General features: G+C 33.8%; 1 protein-coding gene across 4 annotated transcripts in view; it reads left to right on the plus strand.

Moving 5' to 3' along the window:
* kuz (zinc-dependent metalloprotease kuz) overlaps window positions 1-22,897 on the plus strand; it is a 29,531-nt gene extending 6,634 nt beyond the window's left edge. The window contains exons 2-15 of one of the 4 annotated variants that reach the window (XM_066294002.1): window positions 12,145-12,399; window positions 12,451-12,645; window positions 13,196-13,560; window positions 13,614-13,778; window positions 13,831-14,083; window positions 15,047-15,180; window positions 15,234-15,417; window positions 15,518-15,686; window positions 15,745-15,934; window positions 15,989-16,204; window positions 16,646-16,927; window positions 17,114-17,279; window positions 19,829-19,917; window positions 20,756-22,897. In XM_066294002.1, the coding sequence (XP_066150099.1) occupies window positions 12,145-12,399; window positions 12,451-12,645; window positions 13,196-13,560; window positions 13,614-13,778; window positions 13,831-14,083; window positions 15,047-15,180; window positions 15,234-15,417; window positions 15,518-15,686; window positions 15,745-15,934; window positions 15,989-16,204; window positions 16,646-16,927; window positions 17,114-17,279; window positions 19,829-19,911 (2,657 nt within the window). In that variant the 3' untranslated portion in view covers window positions 19,912-19,917; window positions 20,756-22,897. The remainder of the gene's footprint in view (window positions 1-12,144; window positions 12,400-12,450; window positions 12,646-13,195; window positions 13,561-13,613; window positions 13,779-13,830; window positions 14,084-15,046; window positions 15,181-15,233; window positions 15,418-15,517; window positions 15,687-15,744; window positions 15,935-15,988; window positions 16,205-16,645; window positions 16,928-17,113; window positions 17,280-19,828; window positions 19,918-20,755) is intronic. The other 3 variants (XM_066294004.1, XM_066294003.1, XM_066294005.1) reach the window with 3 other exon arrangements.
* The last annotated feature ends 755 nt before the right edge of the window (window positions 22,898-23,652 follow it).

The raw sequence follows: 23,652 nt of genomic DNA on the forward strand, positions 1-23,652 counted from the left end.
CATTAGCCACATTAAGTAATGAGAAAGATAGTGGAGTTTTTCCAAACCAATAAAAATTTAAATCGATCTTACGTGCTAAGTAGTAATAGCAGCTTATTAGACTTCGTCAAGGTTATAATAAGGAAATACCTGATTTACCTCCGATTAACTTACCGTCTAATTTATAATCACCCTGAGAGCTCTGTTTTGCAATATACATAAACAATCCGTGATGTTTTATTTTTAGCAGTTAGTGTTTGTTATATGAGTTGTATCGCACATTCAGCTAATTGTGTCTAAATAAATATTTTGGTAATCTCTTCTAAAGAAAACTAATTCAAAACAAATGACTCATTTTTCAGGAGACAAATTGCTTATCATTTTATTATTATGTAGCGAAGCTAAATGTGCCACACAACAATAAACAGTATGAGGGACCTTGGGCATGCCATTGATTTTTTTGTGATTGATTAAATGGAAAAAAAGAAAATGTAAAAAGCATTTTCAGAGTTTCCATAATAATGAATGGAGGCCACTTCGTTCATTTACTTCAGCATGGACATAACAAGAAATATGATTTTCTCTTAGGGCTAATGGACGAACCTCAACATTACTTATACTAAGAGATGTTATTACATTAGGTGACCCATTATAAACGAAACAGATGAGTTTGTGGTCACAAATTTTTCGTTCTATAAACGCCGAGACACGTCAGTTTTATTTTTAAGGGGAACAAGTTTCGCGATAAATATCACCTCTAAATTGTCTCACCCCTTTGCACTGTGATTATAACCCTTGAAATATTAATAGGGATGGTGGGGCAAGTGCCACCTCATTTGGAAGGCCTTCCTTCCCTGAATTCGATGCAATCTGTTTTTGCAACTTTAAGTTGCAAAAATGCATTGAACTAGTTCCTTTACCTACAGCTAAAAAGGCATTAAAGCAAATAAACTATGTCAAATACAATTTATGCAAATGTATCTAATTATATCTACTACAAGAGTGCCTATGTCTTTACGTATTATTAATTTTACGCAAGTAAACCGCAAAAGGAAACGGTTTCCTTTATCTTGGTGGTTTTGTTAGTGAGTGTATTCGTATTCATGTTCTATCACTTCTTATATATTTTCATTGTCTCTAAGCTCGTGTCAATGTACGGAAGACGGGCAAAATAGCCTGATAACAATCTTTCGCTTTTAATAAAAATGGAACGCTCCCAGACCGAACTTTGCTTTCGTTTTCATAGTGTAACGACTCTTTTAACCTCGGGAAAAGCTTTTATTTCCATTTTTGAAAAATGTTTCAGAAACTAGAAGAAGTGCGTATCTGGTATCATTTTTTTTTCGAAAAATTCTCGTTCATTTCACCGCTTTTTAAAGGAAATTTTTGTTTTTTATTCATTACGCCTGAAAAGTTGATTCAATTGTTATATGCAAAGTGGATGTAACAATAACATGGGAAAAATTGTTGCGTTGGTTTTGCGACTGGAGTCAAAAAATGGTTTGATGCATACATATTAATGCGATATTTTTTATACTTCAGTAAATCTATTCACATGAGGCACAATAGGGATTTACTGTGGTTTAATATCATGATTTATCTTTACTGCTTAAGTTGTTTTCTTTCAGCTATCAATGTATTTAGAGCTTAATAGAAATATATGGCCCATTCTGCAGTAGATGCCATCGCACAACTTCAATTTAAAGCATTAAACCTAATCGTTACTGTGCATTTAAAGCTTGGGCTTAACATGAAAAGTTTATATATCATTTTTAAAACGTTTCATAAATAACCTAACTAAAGCGATTGTATCTCGTAATAACTCGGGCTTTATTTGCAGAGCAATGGCTGGAAACCGTTCGAACTTGGGAAACAATAACAACCGTGTAATGTTGTTGTAGGATGGAACTTTGGTTTAATTGTTTTCAAGTTTGGTTCAGCTATTGTGATAACCCATTTTCCATTATGGTTCATTCCTTGGTGCTTTGCCAAATTCAATTCCTCGATTTAAATCGGCTATATTTTAACTGTTCCACGTGTAGGTGCACCTACAGGGCGGTCGTACGATTACAAAATAATGCACCGAAAGCTCGCTATCGCGATGAAACAGCATTATGAAGCGCATCCAAAATTAAGATGCTTAACATAGGGGAATAAACCTGTGCATCGCGTAAATGGTAAGAGAAGTGCGAAATTGTTTAAACAGGAAAAACTTTGCACAATTTTAAAATCGCAAAAGTGCTGCTTGGAAATACTCATCGAAGAAAGATGAAAATAAGTCATTGTAAAGACATATTCCTATAGTTCCCCACCTAATTTAGATCCTGGGCACGCTCCTCGATCACCCTGTATGTAAAAACCCATCACTTACTTATGCACTTGACATCTGTAGAGGTTGGAATCCCGTAAATTAAATTGGTAGCAGTAGTAACAGTTCGAAGTCGTTGGGCCACTATGTCGTGTATAGAAATTTATTTCCGAAAATCCAGATAATTTATTTGGGAAATGCTCTTTTCAGAAGTCGGAAGTAATTTAAGTCAATGGTCAAAATGGCAGAACTTTGTGTTATACCAGTTTGTCTTGATTCTGTGGAAATCTAGAGAAAATGTTTTATGGCTCGGTTGCTTTTCAGCTGCTCTATATTGCAGTTTATAGGAGCGAGGTCTTGCCTGTAAAACCCGAGCAAGCCGTTTTGTGCAGGAAACACAATGCAGACTTCAATACGTTAATCGAAAGTTACAACGATGTAACGTGCCATAGTTGCAATAGAAATGTGTATGTATTGTATATAGAAGCGATTTAGATATTTCAGCCGCATCATTTCCTGGTAATCTACTTAAAATGATATGCATATCACAACTAGTCAACTGGAACAATTTGGGACAAGCAAGCAAAATCGGTATTATTTGTTAATAAATATAAATAGGAAAATGTGAATGATAAAACAGTATCTTGAACTGGGGCACACATACAAAACTATTTTGTTTAATCGCTTCATATTTATAATGCTGAAATCGATATGGCCGCCGGCAAAGTCGAAAACCAGATTCAAATAAATGATTTGTGATTATAGGAAATTCGGAGATGAAAATAATGTCCAAATAGGTGTTGTGTTATATCTCGGAAAGTTGTTGAGTAATGAGGCGTCCCCGGCTTTGCTTCTGTTAAGCAGAAAATCAGTGTGCTCAAGTTACTGTAACATTTTGGGTAGTTTTCTTTGCAGTGGCATATTTTAATTGTAGAAAAATAATTTTAGGCTGAAGTCTGTGTTATAGTCAGTGCGTAAATGCTTGAAGACTGCAAAGATTTCTTTTGGACTATAGATTTTAAATCATACGGTGGCCGAACATTGTACAATATTATTGTTGTAGTGGGAATTTGATCACGTATTTCACGCCCAGAAACAGTACAAATTCGTCATATAAATTACATTCAAAAAGCACTAATTCCCGAAATAAAGTTACCACTAATGTAAACCGCTTTTAAAGAAAAAAAAATCTTATATTATAACGTTTTCACATATTTCTATTAAAATTTGAATATCTCTATGATCCATTCAAGTCCTAGTTTACGCAAATTTTAGAGCTAAAAATGGAAGGAAATAAAGAATTAATTTTTGTATTGTCAAAGTCACATTCCCATTTTTTCGCAAAATTTAATAATAATTCCGTATCGCATTTAATCAAGCATTTAATTTACTAAATTCTAAAGTTAGAGGTATTTGTAATAACGTTTTAAAAATGCAAGATCCTTATAATCAAAGGTTAAGTTTCTTACAGTCGCATAATGTAAGTCTAGATTTTGCTTTTAGACAGACAGTTTTGGCCTTAAACGTAGGGGCTTGCCTTTTGCTAATTTTGTTGTTGCGAAATGAAACATTGTGGTCGATTACTCGCTGACAGTTAATAGTGATATAATTCAAAATCCTTACATCCTTACTACATACAGTAGTGGCGACAAGTATAGAAACTTTTTAAATATCGCTTTTTTTTAATCAACGGGTATAATTTGAAATTTGAAATATACAGGGTGTTTCCTAACTACGTGTAAAAAAATTAAAGGCGTAATCCTCGACTGATTTTGAGTCAAAAATGTCTAATAAACATATGTCCGCAAATGCCTTGTTTCCAAGATACAAGGTGTTGAAATGTGACAAGAAAAAGAGATTTTATTTCCAAAATGTCTCAATTTGGGTGTTTGAATTTTAGAAAAACACTTACCATCAGCGAGGCCGTAAACAAAAACCATATTGGCCATTTCTTGATTAGTGTAATTAGGCATTTGAAAAATTTTCAAAACTGAGGTATAATCTGATTTTTGGGACACAGAACTAAATTCTTTCACTTTAGAGAGTAAAACACCAAAATAACACCGACTATCTTGTTTATAGTAGTGGAAGTAGCAAAAAAAACTAACAATAAACAAGTTAGTAAATACCACCAAACCTTTAAAAACCTTTAAAACCTTTTTCAATGTCTTTCAGTCAACACTCTGTATCTTGGAAACAAGGCATTTGCGGACATATGTTTATTAGACATTTTTGACTCAAAATCAGTCGAGGACGACGCCTTTAAATTTTTTACACGTAGTTAGGAAACACCCTGTATAATAGATTCTACTTTCAATAGTGTATTGCCATCCTCGGTATATTGGTATTTTTTGGAATTTCATTTCGAATAGTGATAAAAACAAAGATATACTGCGGAAAAGTATGGGAACTTTTTGCAATTTAAAAAAAAAAAAAGCAACTAATAGTTAAATTTATAGAACTTGTATGGCATACAATAGAGTTCAATCGCAATAAAAATACAAAAGCGTCGTTTGTCTCAAGAATTACAACAACGCGTTGTTAAGTTATCTAGGAACGGGCACAAACAGTGCAATATTTCTAGTGCTTTAAATGTCCCCAAAGGAACAATATGGAAATGTTTTCGTAAAGGTGCGGTAGACAATTTTCCACGACCAGGTAGGCCTAAAAAGTATCCAAAAAGTACTGAGAAATTAATAAGAAGAATGTCGGACAAAAATCCACCATTGACTTCAATGGATATTTCAAGACACCTTGCTGAAGAACACAGTATTATAGTTTTGAATGGAATGGTGGGAAGAATCTTGGTAGCTACACATTTATTTGGTAGGGTTGCTGTCAAGAAACCACTCATTTGCAAAAAAAATCAGAAGGTTCGTCTTGTATTCACTTGGCAGCATATTAATTGTTGGAAAAAAAGTGGAATTCCGTCTTCTGGAATGACGAGAGTAACTATCGGTTATTCGGCAGTGATGGTATTCGATACATAAGACGTCTCGAGAATGCAAGATTCGACCCCAAATATGAATTGCCTACTGTAAAACATGGCGGTGGAAGTGTCATGATTTGGGGGGGTGTTTTTCAGCACTTGGGTTGGGCTAATAATTAAAATAGAAGGGAGTGTGGACCTATTCATGTACAAACACATCTTAGAAAACCATATGCTTGCGTTTGTTGAGTGGGAAGTGCCTCTGGCCTGGAGTTTTCAACAAGACAATGACCCAAAGCACGAATCAAAGCTTGTTAAAAATTGGATTCAAGAAAATTAGAGCCCGAAAATGGAATGACCGTCCCAGAGCCCTGATCTTAATCCGATCGAACATTTTTGGGGACACCTCGGGAGACAAAGTCGCAAAGAAAAAATACATAATCTCAAACATTTGTTCGAAGTTTTAGAAAAAGACTGAAAGTTAATTCCTGTAGAAGTTTGTGGAAAACTTGTTTATTTTATGAACCAAAGATTTCGTGCAGTTATTAGGGAAAGGAATATGTCACCAAATATTAAATTAAACTTGAATTAAATTTTATGTCTCACTCGTTACTTAAATGGAATTTATAAGTTTTCATACTTTTATCCGCATTAAAAATTTCTTTTCTTGTTATCACTATGCACGAATCACTTAAATCTAACTTTAATGTATACTTTAAGAGTATACATCCTTAAGTAGTAGTAGTATTCAAGTAACCCTAAAACTGTAACGTAGAAGGAAGATTTACAGGGATATTTAAAGTTTCCATATTTATGGCCACTACGGTATATACACTCAAACTCGGTTTAGCGAACTTGGAGTATAACGAACGGTCGTGTTTAATAAACTAAATTTGAAGAATGTACAAGTTGTCTAATTACTTGTTATTCTTGTTCGGATATAACGAATACATTAATAACGAACGATTAGTTTTAGCGAACGCTTTTTCAGGCCCGGTTGGTTATACAGAACAAATATCTATTAAAAAGACCTTCCTGAAGGATTTTTCAGCCAAGTTAGGGTATTTTGAAAATAACTATAGACATACTTACATAGTTGAAAATGGTTTAAAATTGACATTTTTTTGCGGTCATAGTCAAACTGTGATTTTTAGTGAAAATAAAAAAGTTATGTTGGTTTTTGACAAAACGGTACGCTTTAGCAAACAACTAAGCACCCCTTTGGAATCATATTGAAAGAGTGCTTTAAGAATGTTTTGTTTTACTTCAATATTGTCCTAAACAAAAGGTTATGAGGAATTTTGAAAATGGCTGAAATTTGAAAAATGCCCTCTAGCGTCGTGGACTGTAAAATATTGAAATAATGTTTTTGTCATTAATATTTTTTCAAAAATCGAGCTCTTGACATGTATGCTAGTTTTTCCCTGTCTAGACGAGAAATGGGGGTTTTCTGTCAAAACACTCTAAATCCGAACACCCTGTACATACAAATTTTGAAAAAAATTATTTTCAACACATAAGAGTTTTTGCGACCAACATAATATGTATATGTATATACATATTAAGTAGAATAGGATATAATGAACGCTCGGCTATAACGGATAAAATCTCTGGCCCCCTCCTGTTCTTAATGACCGAGTTCGACTAGAGAATATACGAGTAGGTTTTAAAATATTTCTGGATAGTCAATCAGTTTCACCATTAATGTAGAAATATGTGTTCAAATCATATCTAGAATTCTTATTCTAAAGAATAAGGAATTATATCGTTTTATTAGTTTTCGCCTAAATATTCGAATATTTAATTAGAAGAAATAAAATTTCATTACTTACAAATATCGGGATTGAGGATTAGTTTTGTTTATTGATGTCCTGGGCTGAATTCAGAAGTACCTAGAATGTTCTAATTGGCTAATTCCTCAGATAACTCTCAGATTTGTTTAACGTGAACTTAGAAAGTAAAATTGGCTGTTCATAGGATTTTATCGTTACAATTTCTGTCGATCAAAGTAAACACTAATTCACCAGTGTATGCTAAGAAAGCACTATTTGAAGCAATCAACACCTTATTTTAAAAAACCGTTAATGCTATCTCAATTGTGACAAATTAATCATATTTTAAGTCATCAATCACTCATTTATTGATGAAATGGTGGTGGTATTGTTGAAAAATATAATAATTTTATATTATATAAAATTTTGAATAAGTGAATTAAATTGAAATATTTTCAAAAAGTAATAATCTGGCGGAAAAAGAGATCCATATTCTTCAACGAAAACGAAAAAGTATTCGAAACCCAGAAAAAATTTACTCGAAATATTTTGAAAATAAAATTACAAGAAGGAAAATAACATATCAGAGCATGCTATATAATTTAAGAGGAGGGCGCTAAAAAGGAACAGAGACAACATTAACAAGGCCTGGAAATAATAATATTCTTATATTTAAGTTACTTCACCAAATGAGAAATCCGCAGACTATACAGACTGACTTCACCATTTAAGTAGGTGCATGTATAATTAATAATAATAGAGAAATCTAGAAATGAAAAAAACATAAATGTAAAATAAACGAAGCTCTGTCCTAGTGTTTTTATTAATTTACTTTTAAGAGAAATGAAACACGATTTTTAGATGTCATTCAATTTCATCAGAACAGAACTAACCTACCATCAACGGTACATCACCCCTGTAAAACGATGGTAATTACACTACTGCAAACTGCTTTACATTGTAACGAAGCGTAGTTTAAAAGCAGATGTTTTGCACCAGTGTTACGTTTTTCGAGCTCAACCTATTCATGTTTCTTGTAATAAACGTTTCATTAGTGGAGTTAATTAAATGGTGCTTCTACCGAAGCTGAAATGGCCGAAAAGGCACAAAGCTGAAGATGCTTAAATATATTTGGTGCTTAAAATAGAATTTCTGGATTAAGAAAAGAAATTACAGGGAATTTAATTTGAATGTTCTATCTCTTGTTCATAATTCAGTGAGTTTTCGTTATGTGGTTTTAAGCTACCAAAAATAATTGGAAATAAAACAAATTCCATCTACTTCCCGTACGAAGAATAATACAAACATCCGGCAATTAGTAAAATATCGACCATCTGTTACTAAGAGATGACGCTAATGCACTGAATTAGGCCCCAGTTGCCTTTAAGGATATTCGAGATAAAAGAATGGAAAGTGGTATATTTATTTACTTACTTTGCGTACGTACATACTTAGAGAAAAGACGCAGATGTGAGTTCAAACGTATGTTTTCTACATCTATCATCATAAATTCACTTTCACGAGATACTCACAGCTTAGTGTTGAAAATAAAAGTTTCATGGTCGTCTGCTCGAGCTAAACTCTTCTTTATCATTTCAAGAGGAATATGTAGTTGAATCTTTTTCAGATTCTAGAAACATATTTCCCTTTCTATCGCTTGTATTTCATAATTTTCAAGTGGAGACATGTTCCAAACCCTTCGTACTTTATCCGGAACATAAAAGGGTTGTTTCCGTTCGGCAAAAAACGATGCCGACTATGAGCAGCTCCAACTTAAAAGGAAAATCGACTCCAACGTAATAGAAAAGTGATTGCACAAAGCTTTATATGGGATTTATCGATATATACACTTCGACAAAAACAAAAACCTGTGTTGTAGATTGGATCAGGTTTGTCAGCCTTAATTTTTTTACAGCCTCACTAATTTCATTACAGTGGGTTTTTGTGCTCTAAATTGGGATTTTCGCAATCTGCAAAATCGATTCTGTAAATAACGACTCCAATGAATAACAATTAACATCGCTAACAAAGAACCTTTATCTCTCACAATAGCAGTGCCATCCTTAATTCCAGTAAAAACCTCTTTAGACTTGCTTTGAGATTTAAGACGCCCCGTTGTGTATTCAAGTTGTACTTTTATTGTTATTAACCAACACTTCTAATTATTGTCGAGAAGCGTAAATTAATCATCGCAAAATTTATCAACTTATGTTCAGACTTAAACAGTGTGGACGGAAAGTATGGAATAAATTCATTTTTTCCGTTTGCAATTAAAATAATAAAAAATCCATGCAGATGTCGACTTTAGTTTAAAATTCCACATATTTTGGTTGAATAATATGAACTATGACGTTATCATTGTTCCTGATATAATGTCAGTGTTAAATTTTTTTAATGGTAATCCTTGTTTTTGATAATTTTATATGAAAATATGCACTTTTTCACGTACAGGACATATACTTTTTTTTATTGTGTGCATAATAATTTTTTGATAAATACCCAAAAACATATTTTCTATTTGGATATTTGTTGTTAAATAGAACATACAATTTCTGTTGTGTTCACACTCTCACCATAGTCAATCAACATAAAAAATTCAATTCTTTGCATTATGAATAAATGCATTGTAATACAACTTTTATTTAAAATTAAACCTTCACGAAGCCAAACCAAAACATACAAATACGAAAATTCAAACATTATTGGTATGTTTTGTATAGTACCAATAAAAATGCCTGTTCCCCACTAAGTAAATCGACCGAAGACTACCCCGATCCTTTTAGTGGATGTCTTTTCTTATGTTAAATAAAGTAAAAAAAATATATTTTCGAGAATTTGTCAAAAAATTTGTTATGTAACATAGTAAAATTGTATGTCCTGTGCGTAAAAGCTGCACCCTTCCTCGTAAAATGATTAAAAACAGGGGTTACCACAAAAAATATTCATATTAACGCCATATATGGAATAATACTGATGTTAAAGCTAATATTATTTAACCAAAATATGTGCAATTTCAAACTAAATTTGACGCATCCAAGCATTTTTTTTTAAGACCAGACCGAGAAAATAAATTTATGCCATACTTTATGTACACAATGTAAAGTGCAGAAAATATCCAAAGATTTATTGGTTTCCTATGATACTCAATAATTTATGGATAATAAAGTGTGTACAAGTAGTGTAAAAACGTGTGCCTAGAGAAATCTTATTAGTAATAAAGAGCGAAAGTTTTTCCATTTCCTGATCTTAAGAGTGGACTTTTTACCATCTCCTCGTTACTGTGATACGACTCAGGTGACCAGGACGTGAGAGGCAAATAAAAATGTCAAGGAGACCCTTTAGTCACTAGTTTTCAAATTTTGAATATACGGGATTGGTTGGAGCTGTCTTGTACTAAAGCCAGTTATAAAGAAAATTCAACAGGTATTTTTGTTATTTAGGATCTGCATCTGAGGGTTTTCTAGCTTGTCATCGTCAGTATTCGTTTCATGGAAAGAAATATAGTCATCGTCGCCGGAAGGTAGGCCACAATGGTCTTCCACGTGAATTACATTTTGTCGTTCTTCATATGATTCCTCATAATTCATTTCTCCTTTGCGGTACGGATTTACCCCGATTTCGTTTACGGCAGTAAGAGATCCCCGAAAATTTATCTCTCTCATATAAAACACAGTAAAATAAAACACTAAATGTGCCAAAATTTCACTGCCCACCAACAGAAGTAGTTGCCCATTACAATTTAATTAAAATCTCAAATTTCATAAACTAAAAATATAACTTGGAATAATTATCAAATTATCCATTTTTCAGTGCTCTATCTTTCTTTAATTTCTCAATGTTTCAATATAGTTTATACAGGAAACATTCGTATAAACGTATTAAAATGATATAAATATAAAATATACAATAACGGAATTGTGCATAAATAATAATATAAATAATTGAATTTTTCCTATTTATAACTCTGATTTGATTCTCATTACTCATAAAACAGTTAGTCTTATATCCAATTATTCACGTATTAGATGGAGTACACGCAAATAATCTAATTGATTTTCTTACAACGTAATTTTCGCAATGATAATGATTCTTACTTGCATTTGCGATCATATTACTTCCAGCAAAGAAATGCGGTTATCTATTATCGAGCAGTCTGATATTTCCGAGTATGAAAAGCCTTTATCAAGAGGAACGTTGTTCATCTCTTCTAGAATATGTAGTTGAAGCTCATGTATTATGACTTTATTGGCTTTGTAAATATTTAATATCCCACATACACGCTTCTATGTCTGTGTCAGCAAACATTCAGGAAAGTTTTGGTGTCTCGTTATTAAATCCATTATTGAATATAATATAATACTCTTGTAAGGGCTGTGTGACCTCGATATTCCCCAGGGCTAATGCATATTTAAAATCCTTGAATCTACTTTTTCATTTTTAAACATTAACGAAACATTTACATGCTACAAAGTACGTTTACTTTCAAAGACTTGTCTATGTCTTCCTGAATCTCAACTGAGACTTCCAGGGTACACACTTGTTTTATCTGTTTTTTTCTTTTCGTTTTAAATTCGCTGAATCATGGAGCGCCAGAAGTAGAGAAATAAACTTGAAATTTCTTGTTTTTATTTTCCAGTCGCGATGATTATCGCTCAATTAAGTACGGTTTTATCGCTAATCCAGCAAGTAGCCATTGTTGCTATTTTATCGTAGTTCTAAATTGGTAAAAATGAATTCACTTTCTACTGATTGTTAATACAATTATCTTTGCAGAAACTAACCTACTTAAACGGTTTTCATGGATAGTCGGAATTATTCGTAACTGCATTTGTAATTGAGAAACTACGTTAAGAAAGCTCTAATAATAATAATAGCCATCGTAAGCCATTCTTTGTATGTTAACTAATACTGAACCTAAACCTTGTTGAAATCAAATTTTGAAAGTTCGGCTTTACTTAACCGTATAAAGTATTCCTATTTTGTGAGAGCGTCAATTTAGTTAAACTGATTGATGATAATTTAATTTTATTTGCTTTAATTTACGGTTTTACGATTTTCTGGAGTCCGTGAACGTCCGGAATGGGTTATATGGAACACTGAGAATACAAAAAACAATTCTCTTGAAAATAATTGTCTAAAAACTGACTTTGTTTCAGCTAACCATTTGAACGAGTATATCAGCCACTACGAACCTCTCAACTACGACACAGGAACTGTCCATAATGCTCACTTGCGCAGTAAGCGGTCATTGGACAGTCATGTGTATTTGTCCTTTAAAGCTCACCAACGCAATTTCCGAATTCGGTTGAAGCGGGATTTGGATGTGTTCAACGATAAATTGGAAGTTTTAGATGATAAGGGTCAACCTATTGCGGCGGATACTTCGCATGTTTATACTGGACAACTTTTAGGTAATTATTACCATTTTTTGAAATTATACCTTGTAAAATTATTGCTTTCAGGCGAACCAAACAGTAAGGTATTCGGCTCAATTATTGATGGCGTTTTTGAGGGGAGGATCCTCTCTCCGAAAGGCTCGTTTTTCATAGAGAAAGCTCATCATTATTTCCCACACAAAACGCACCCAAACAGGACCTTCCATTCAGTGATTTACCACGAGGATCACGTGCATGATCCTTATGAAGCCGTTAGGCAAGGTGAGTTACCTACTTAAACTTGTCTTTGTCTTGTAAAACCATACTTAAATTGAACTAACCGGAAATTCACTTTTCTTTTAATCCGAATCGTATTGCTTCATTAACTATCGCTTAATCTCGGTTAATTTGTTTACATGGAACAAATTGGCGTTTTACTCCAGAGAGAGATTCGTGCCAAAATAATGTAATGGAAGGCTTTATCACGTTTCCCGATAAGAATCGGCAATAATGAAACTTCCCATTAAGGAGAGTAATGAGGTCGCAATCGACTTTTAATGTTGATTAATTTCGAACCATGCTTCTTATATTTAACGACTTTTTTAAGAAGCTCGTGACAGAATTTATTAAGATTCTAGGAAGTTGATAGTTTTGACATTAATTTCCTGAGAACTACCGCTTCTTTGTAAGAGGTTTTTTGTTAAAGTGTATTACACTCGCGAATCCGCAAATACCTTGTTTCCATTGTAATATTAGGAATTAAATTCTCTGAAAACTTGATATATATTCACGATTGTCATGTTGTGAATGTAAAAATTTTAAAATTGTGTAGGCCATTCCGCCGGTTGTGGCATTGATGATGACGTTTTGATGTGGATGGATTCAATCCAAAATTCAGAAAGGCCAGAGCAACCTGCTGCGCCTCGAATTCCTGAGCCAGTTAATCCGAAATTGAGGAAGAATTTCGAACAAAATAAAGAAAACGATATTTTATCGGATAAGAATTTTTCAAAGGAGCCCGAGTATCAATTTCCCGAAAGTTATGAGCACCGGTCCAGCAAGTATTCCAAAGAGGCGAACGACGGGCATTCGAGGATTAAAAGAGCTGCGCGGAGGGACGAACACAAGAATACCTGTTCCTTGTATATACAAACTGATCCTCTGATTTGGAGGCATATTAGAGAGACTTTTCCTGAGGTTAGTTGGGTCGCTAGTCGTTTTTGTAAGTGCAAAAATATGAATATTTGTAGCACACCGATGGCAGAAAGGAACATGAAGTAAACGAGAAAACCAGAGAGGAAATATTGTCTCTCATAGCCCATCACGTCACTGCCGTTAACTATATTTATAGAGATACAAAATTCGACGGGCGAAATGAGCATCGAAACATTAAATTTGAAGTGCAAAGAATCAAGGTTTGCCCAATTATAGATTTTGTTTCAGCATTTTTTTAAATTTAACTTTCAGATCGATGATGATTCTTCTTGTGGATGTACCAGACATCCCTGTCCGGATCCCAATCAATTTTGTCTGGAAAATATCGACGTTAGCAATTTTTTAAATATCCATTCTTTAGGAAACCACGAAGATTTTTGCCTTGCCTATGTGTTCACGTACAGAGATTTTACTGGTGGTACTTTGGGACTTGCTTGGGTTGCCAGTGCTTCAGGGGCTTCTGGTGGGATTTGTGAGAAGTATAAAACTTACACCGAGACAATAGGTAAGTGATATATAGAATATGTTTTTCTTGAATAGTTTGGAGCCATTATCGATATATTTTAAACTAAATCGGCAATATTTTTTAAATTGCGGGTACCTATTTTCATTATGTAACTAATTGCGAAATCGAACTTGTTCAGTCATTAGTTTAGGTTACAAGAATTGTTTTTCTATTTGTTAAAATTAAAAGTAAGAAATTCTAATTTTTGAATCTAAAAGGATGTCTAAATGAATTTCATTTCGCAACCATTAGAAAAATGAAACCAGGAACTTTCATTTCGGAATTCAGTTAATAAATGGCACTAGCAATAAGAATGTTTCTCGCAATTTACAAAATACGTACTGTAAGTTAGGTGGGATCAAATTTGTCCATCATTCTTCTGGTTTGTTCGTCATACAGCAAAATTTAAAAAATCATGTGTGACAGTCATTAGAAAATACTATTTTGTGTATCTAGTGTCATGTTGCAGTATTTTACTTTGTTTGAAAGCTACACAGGGAAATTATAATCGTTATCCTCTTGTTTCGCATTAAAAAAAAATCCCAATGTTTCGATTTCTATAAGTGCAGTCTCTCCCCAGGGGAGAAACATCTTTCGTAAGAGACACAGGGGCCTATCAAATACTTCTTACCTCTTCGGGCTACCTTCGCCCTATTTAAAAAATTCCCGAGGGTATCCGTATAAGGGGTACAAAATGGAGTTGGAACTTTGATCGTAAAAATTCGCGAAATTTAAAACTCGTTTTTGTCCATTCCGAGATTGCCAAAAGTTACAAAAATTACCCCACGCACTGGTGATATGAGGAAAGAAAAAAGGCGATATTTCATATGCCACAAAAATTATAAATTGTAATATCCTTTTTTATTGTTATCTACTTTTTTACAACCATAGTTGTAAAAACTTCCTGCATGTCTTACAAATCGTTCATAGGACATCGGCATCAAGATCTATCTTTTTTTTCAGGTGGTATGTACCAGTCAACAAAACGTTCTTTGAATACTGGTATCATAACTTTTGTAAACTACAACAGCAGAGTGCCACCCAAAGTGTCCCAGCTGACACTCGCTCACGAAATAGGGCATAATTTCGGCTCACCTGTAAGTCCCACTGCTTTCTAATTACCTACTTTTTCTCACTAATTACTTTTCAGCACGATTATCCTCCGGAATGTCGTCCAGGAGGAATAAACGGAAACTACATTATGTTTGCCTCAGCCACCAGTGGCGACAGGCCCAATAATAGTAAATTCTCCCGTTGCTCTATAGGAAATATTAGCAACGTGTTAGACGCAATTGATGACAATAAAAAGAGAAATTGTTTTTCGGCATCTGCGGGTATGTATACGTGAATGAGCCAATTTCTCTAAATTCCAACTAAAGATTTGTTGTTGAAAGCATAAAATCTTTACTGCCTGTTGAAAATCTGCATTTTTAGGTGCATTTTGTGGTAATAAAATTGTGGAAGCCGGCGAGGAGTGTGACTGCGGATACGACGATAATGAGTGTATGGACAAATGTTGTTATCCCAGAGTGGTTAACCCCGAGATTAGGCAAAGAAATCCCTCCGCAACCGGTTGTAGAAGGCCAGTGGGTACTGAATGCAGGTATATTGCTTCCACTAAACCCAGATTTTCGGTAATAATTTAAACCCCTAATTTGCAGTCCCAGTCAAGGTCCTTGTTGTAACGGTGATACTTGCAAGTTTATTCCCTCGTATCAAAGCGAACTTTGTAAGCCTGAGTCCGATTGTTCTCGCACTTCCTATTGCAACGGGAGAAACGCCGAATGCCCAGAACCGCAACCCAAACCCGACAAGACTAAATGCAATAATGGAACTCAATTATGCATTAAAGTAAGTGCAGAGTAATTTTCCCAGACATTCATGTAAGTTTTGCGATTGTTTTAGGGTGAGTGTATGGGTTCCATATGCTTGGAATGGAACCTGCAAGCATGCTCTCTAACCTCGCAAGGTCATCCCAATGTAGACAAGCGAAAACTCTGCGAGCTGGCTTGTCAGAATGGCACGGATATGTGCAGAAGTACCAGCGAATTTGCCAGTAAAGTGGGCCTACCTCCTGGGGGCATAAGTTTGAGGCCTGGTTCTCCATGTGATAATTTCCAGGTAAAAAACTATAACATGTTATCGCTCTTGAGAGAACAGTACGGTTTTTCGTTATATATATAATGTATAATATATGTTATACATGTGTTATATAATTGATATTGTAAACAGGTTGTTTTGACATACAGTTTAAAGATAAATTCAACCTATCTTGAAAAGATTTTTACCGTACCGCTGCATCTGATATTACATCTAATATATGTTTTAAATTTTTATTTGTAAATTAAATGAAATAACTTTTTAACTGCAGCTGAGTTAACCTTAAAGAAACGTATTACTGAAAGAGTTACAGCATAGTTTTAACCATTAGCTCTTACTATTTTTAACAGCAACCTTCCCTTCCTTCTAAGCTGTATATCTTTAGAGACGATACTCATTTGTCTAAACGATTGTCAAACTAGAATAGAATTTGAGTTTAATTGACATTTTGTGTTTATTCAGGGCTACTGTGACGTATTCTTGAAATGTCGAGCTGTAGATGCGGATGGTCCATTAGTTCGTCTTATGAATCTGCTTTTGAATCGCCAAACTCTCCAGACAGTGGCCCAGTGGATTACCGAGTTCTGGTGGGCGGTTCTCTTATTGGGTATTGGCTTTATCATTTTCATGGGGATGTTTATCAAATGTTGTGCCGTACACACGCCATCATCTAATCCAAAGAAACCTCCGGCAAGGAGGATAGGGGACACGCTACGGCGGCCCATGAATACTTTAAGAAGAATGGCAAGTCATTGTATTTTTAATCTCAGTAGTATGTCCGGGTTTTAAACTCCATCTCATGCTTAAGTTTGGGATTTGACATATGATCTCTGTCATTAGTTTAATTGCAGGTAGAGTTTAAAATTACAGTATATAACTGGGCTTTGGAAGTCTTGGTTGGTTTATTTATGTAGTTGTTGAATAATTTAGAGATACCACCATAACACTCCTAGTCGTCCGCCGGCCGGGACACAAGTTCAAGGTAGAAGTCGACCGGAACGGTCGGGGAGGGCGACATCTAGTCAAAGCGGGCCTAGGCCCGGTTATGGAGAAGGGCGGGGCCATTACCAGGCACCTAAAGGTAAAACTAGTAAAAGTACGTTCATCTTTTTGTTTTATGTGTTGGCATTTCATTTTTCTTCTTAATTTTGTTATTAATATTACATGAAAACGGACGTTGATTGTATTTTCTGACCGTATTTTACCAAGGAAATTGCATATTATTTTAGCGTCCTTTCTCAATTAACTGATTTGTGTTTCTAATTCATTATTTAAAAACCGGAATACAGATGACTCACATAAGAATCAATTGTTTAGAGTTCTTGGGAATGGTAAGAGATACAAAATTGTATAATCGGTAAAAAAAAGTAGCATATTTTAAAGCCTAACAAAATGCCGTTTTAAAAATTACATCTTAACTATAAAATTGAAAAATACCAATTGTGGTTCGTTAAATTGTTTTGTATAGCGTTTTATACAATGTATCTTTGTCTCTTTTACTCTTTCCTAGATCCTTGTGTTCTTGATTCTCATGTAGAAGACCTTCTTCAAACATTGTGAATAGTTACTCGAATAAGGTGGCAGCCTCTCATCTCGAATTGAGTTACGTGCTTCGGATAAGTTTTTTTATTCATAAATTAATTTAGAAAAAATCGGAATATTTATTGTACAAATCAACTATATGAAGCAAAAAATTTAATTGAATTACGTTTTGGGGTGAATAAGTAGGAATATCTTTCATACAATTTTGTATCTCTTAATGAGAGAACGTAAGGTGCCGAGTCTGGAAAATGCCAATGAATACTGTACACCAAATGGCGATGGACCATATATTATTCAATATCTTACTGCCCTATAATACCCAAAAGATTTGTTTCTGATGAAAACAAATAATGTTTTTTGAAAATATGGTGAACACCGTACGTTTGAATTTAATTATTTAAGTATTTACCAAAACCTTTAAAACGTTTGTTATTTAGTTAATAAATATTTTATAATTTACTTGTAAAAAAATGAATATTACAATGTTTCAAATATTCTTTAAGTTGAAATTAGTATCTGCTCTGGTCCCAGTAAGAGAAAAATATTAAAGTAAAAAATTAGTTGTGGATATAACTGCAATTCTTTAAACGATTGATCCCTAATTATAGTCTCATAAGGTGACTTTTAGCATTAATATTTAGTAAGAGGTATTGTCATTTTTCATTTACCGGCCGCAAATCAGCACAGCACAATTCGAGGTAAAGAGATCCACGCAGACAATATGAAATTAATGCCATTTTACTATGCGTTTACATAAATGTCGCACTATTGATGTACGCGAGGAAAAAGTTTAAGATACTCAATGTCACCATCCAAATCATACGGTTAAAACTTTTATAAAAACTACAATCTCCATGTGTTTTCCATAATTTTCCAAACTGAATAGATATCTTCATGTTTCCATATAAATTGTCACTATTTTTTGTTCTAAAGTGAAAACGCAATACAATAATATTTTCTGTTCTTTGCTTTGCGTGTTTAATTTTATAAAAGTCCCACACGGCATATTTCTAATATTTAGTGGGTCCCATACGTTTTTTACAGTCAATAAAAATAATACAATCAAACATGTAAGTTAGAAGTATTTAATTAGTTTTCTCACGTTGTCAAACGACTGGTCATCTTATTATTCGATCGGTGTTGCTGTTATCCCGGTTAATATAAATTCTGTTTTTGTACTCATTTCACTTTGTCATGTGTGTTTTTCGTGCCTGCAATCATTCACGCTAACAATTTTGTCGCATTTTACGGCTGCAATTGAGCTTTACTTTAGCTACAAAAAATTAATACTGCTTTATGTCTTTTAATTGTTGAAGTGATGCAATAATTCAATATTTCTGCTTAATTTAGTAAAAAGTTTGGGAATTATTAAGTGTCATAAATGCAGTGTCCAACAAATTGCCTCACCAAGTATACGAGGGTATACGAGTGTCGAATTTGCTTTTGAACATTTTTTTAACATTTTTATTTACGTATATTAGAATGGCTTTCTTTGAAAAACATCATCTGGGATTGCTTAGTCCTATTTCAAACCGTTGACAAGGTATACATCCTTCAAGAAAGGGAAATGATAAATTTTAATCATTATTCGCTGATCAACTGTTGAAGATAAGTATTACACCTGCTTTTTTCAAAGAAAATATCGTTCACAGTTTATAAATATTTAAAAATAAAATTAGTAAGTGAAATCTAATAAGAAAATTTTGGTATGAAAGAAAAAATGTGTATACTTCACGATGGCATATAATTGGATCAGGGATGCAGTATTTCGGCGTGTGCTATTTGCATCAATTTGTTTTTGATTCATTTTCAAATTTGGAGTTGTTCCCAAACTTTTTATTATCAATTGATAGATTTTTTTGCTTATAACTTGAAACATTCTTTATAACAAAATTAATTCTATGCCAGATCTTTAACGATTCACTGAATGTTAAATTGTGATATAGGTTTTGTTTCGACAATGTATCGAAATTTAAGAACATTTTATTCGCCTATATTCTATTATTGCATGACAATAATGTTTGTTGATCATAGAGGTTCATCTAAGCATGTGAAAAACACACAGAGACTAACGTGGTTTTTTTTATCTCTTGACTTAACTAGACTATACTCCTTTAGCCACCGCCCCACCTTCTGCCGGAAACTACCAGTATGCAGGAGCCTACGAAATGAGAAATAAAGTCTGACAGAAAGTAAGTACTTTAGGTCATATTAGCAACCACACTTAATCAGTATGTTGTTTCTAATATTATGGAATTCCAATTGATGATAAGTGCGGGCAATTAACATTTTTGCTCACTGATTTCTTGTGTCTAACTAAGCTCAACCGAATACTGGCGAAATTGCGTACGTTTCATATTATTAAGTTCAAACACGAAGTGTATAAGTAAATATCGTTTTATTGAGAGCGCTACCGGAACTTAGACTCTAAGGGTAATCTCAGACGCATAATAAGTTAAAATTGCATTTACTATTTGTCGCCAAAATAGACACACTTTAAGGTAAATACATTTTGTACTAGTTTTTCTAATAGATAACGATTTTACATGACTAAGCATACAGGGTGTTAATTTTAAAACTTTCCACACTTGTTATGTCAAAACGGGAAAGATTTTTTTTTATCGTCGAAATTCGTTGATTTTGTTATCTAAGAGACTAATTTTTATGTAGAACTCACTGTGCCTTTTTCAACTCTCTAATCCACGAGCTATCCTCTCAAATATCTTAAATGGTAAAAGGGATTAAGTAATACATCGCTTTTCATTTTCCACATTTTGGCACTCATTATAAAAATAAAATATTATTTATTTACCTGTGGTACTGGTCAACGTTAATGATATATTTAAAATAAATTATAAAGTTCAAATTTATTGCGATAATTCGTATGTTATTGTAAGTAATTTTAAAATGGTAAAAGCAATTTAGCAAAGTAAGGAACTTTTTTGTTTAAAATAATGTTCTTACTCATTGACTAAATTTACAAAAGTTATTTCGCGAACACCTTGTATAACAGTTTGGTAACTTTTACAGGACGAGGGAGGAACGGGCAATTCTGCCGCTCCCCCTCGGGTGTCTCCACCACCCGATTACCCAGGTACCCCCATGTTGGCGAACATTACTTTGAATTTTGAAACGGCGGCTAGTGAGCCACCGCATCGGTTGCAGCAGGCCGACTTAAGTCAAGAGGCAATGTGCAATCTGCAGCTTCCAAACGGCACACAACCACGAGTGTCCAGCCCTGAGGTCATCATTCGACCGGGGGTCAGCGCGATTATGTCTTCAGTGGCAGGACGCGAAGCTGCTACCTAAGATCGCCGGTTAAGGGTTGAAATTTCTGTTTTACAGTAACGTTTATAGATGGCAGACGATTTTCGAACCAGCCAGCCCTAGTTCAGGTCCAATTTCCATTGGCAAAAATGTTAGTTTTCTTAGCGAACTTGTGTTATATCACTTCGTCGCAAGTCTGAATGGGTATGTATATAGATTATTGGTTGATCTCTATTTTTCTTTTTGCTAAATGGATGTTTTAATGCCAACGTGTGACCAGTGGTACGTAAGAAGTGTTAGCCAACATGTGTTCTGTGATTGAACAAAAAAAACTTGATTCTCTCTCAATTTAGTGCAAATAAGATTCCGTTTTAGGTGGTGTAAAGCGGGTGAAAATTAAAGGACTAGAGGGTATTTTGTGCCCCAGCATGTTTGGTTACTTACTGATTGATATACTGTTAACACCAATCTTTGGGACGTTTAATATTATTTGTCCTCTTTTAACATGTTTTATTCAAGAAATTCACCCATTTCGGAGAATCATCTTATTTTTCCAATAAGTTTGTGAAGAAAAATGTCCCCAAAAAATTATTTGTACATTTTTCCATTCTAATCCGTTGCATTTGGTTGTCTATTCATTTCACAGTTTTCTGTCTTAATGTCATTAAGGGTCGGATTTTCAATACTCTGGTAAGCTGCATGTGAAGTAACTTACAGCCAAGGGTAACAATTAGTCAAATGGATCTCTGTTTGTTGTGCAGTTGTTTCATATGCATGGGTCCTTACTTGTAGCTGTTTGTCCATTATTCCGTAATTAGACATTGAAGAACGGTCCTTAGACGTCCTCGTTCAAGCAACCAACGAAATTCTGAAGCTAAGGAATAAAAAACCCTCTGGTCCTTTTGCCATTAATTAGCAGCTTCTAATTTTTAACCTTAAGAAATAATTTGTAAATCTTTGAGAGTTCTTTGATGTCAGCTGTATTAAATACGGTAAGATATTGTTTTAGCTTACTTGGAGACAAGGCTGATTTCTTGTTCAAGATTCCATTTTTGTAGGTTTTAAATTGTGAACGTTGTCCGTTTTCTTGTTATTCCGTGGCATAATGCCGGGTTTTTACACTTTTTGAATGGTTTTATCCCTACGTCTAGATCAAACGTGTTACGATCATTGCCAATATTTTATACGAACATAGCAATCGTATTAACCCACCTTTGCCATTGATGATGCACCAAATATCCAGTCAGTTTATTTTTTTATACATACATAGTCATTATTGTTTTATTAGATTATTTATTACGCCAATAAGAAACTTGTTTTAAACGCGAATTTCAATATTGAAAATATATTACCTTGTATGTATATCACCGTAACTACCAGTACCTCATAACAATGTATTCTTTGAATTGAAACGACCAAACGTTGCAGATATGATATTTTCTATAGTGATGTGTATTATAATGTGGCGGTTGAATTTTGATTTCTAACCGTTAATAACCTTTCATGCACTTTGCTGTCTAATCAGCCGCTGCGATAAATTGTAATTAAAGTTTTCATGTATCATAATTATTACAAAACTTGTAACAAACATTGTCTGTAAAATTTGTGCAGATTTCTTTTCGGATCTCATTAATTTTTAAAACGGAAACCCTTCGTAAAATAACGGTATTTTTGTATTGGGTAAAAGCGTATTGTACTATTTATTGTTAACTTCTTTGGAAATGTGATATGACGATTATTCGAAAAAAAAAACGCAAGGATTACGCAACTGGAACAAACTGTTTGACTTTATCCACATAGAAGTCTAGTATATCAAAATATATTTGACGCTATTCTCTTGTAACTGGTACTGTATAAATGATATTTTATGTAAATAAGGAAATAAAATAGTTGTTTTTATACGAATATTTGTCTGTTTTACTCTTAATTTATGAGATCTATTTGATAATCATGCTCGTCATCAATTACATTGCCTATATTGTTTTTTCAATAGAAAATATAGTGAATGCATAGCATAGCTGCTTTTCATACATCAGTACGGAAATGGTACCATCATACTATTGTTTGCAGAGTACCATGAAGGATTTTCAAAGCCATCTTGCTTCGTAAAGGAACTCCTTACTCTCAAATAGAATACTATCTTTTATGGAGAGAGCGGAAGGTGTCTACGTAAAGTGTAAACAGACGGATTTCGGAGAGAGAAAGGTCTCAAAAGGCAGAATTATAGGGCCTTTACTCATGTGCTTTATTGTATTACCCTAGTGATCGTCTAAAAGGAAGATTTCCAAGTTAAATCATGCTTCCTTTATAATGGAAAAAAATCGAAAGCCGATGGATACAATTAAGTATAAGTAAAGCCTTTTTACGTCTTTTCTTTAATCCCCAAAATTCTCTAGCACAAGAACTGGCTGTAAGTAAGTTGCTACGACCATACGCAAGGAATTTATGCCACAAAAACAATAGAAAACATTTCAATCAATGTCAGACATCAGACGGAAACAAATGTTAATTTGAGTAATTCATGTCATGCGGAGGTTCGCTTAATAATACAGGGTGCCGCACAGGAATCGAATGTTTTGAAATAATCATAGAATCGTAAGTTTTTGATATATACTTTGTTTTTTTTTTATTATAACAGCATGGTCGCAAACGTAGCATTA

Source organism: Euwallacea fornicatus, chromosome 20 (assembly GCF_040115645.1).
Source record: "Euwallacea fornicatus isolate EFF26 chromosome 20, ASM4011564v1, whole genome shotgun sequence".
Classification (NCBI taxonomy): Eukaryota; Metazoa; Arthropoda; class Insecta; order Coleoptera; family Curculionidae; genus Euwallacea; species Euwallacea fornicatus.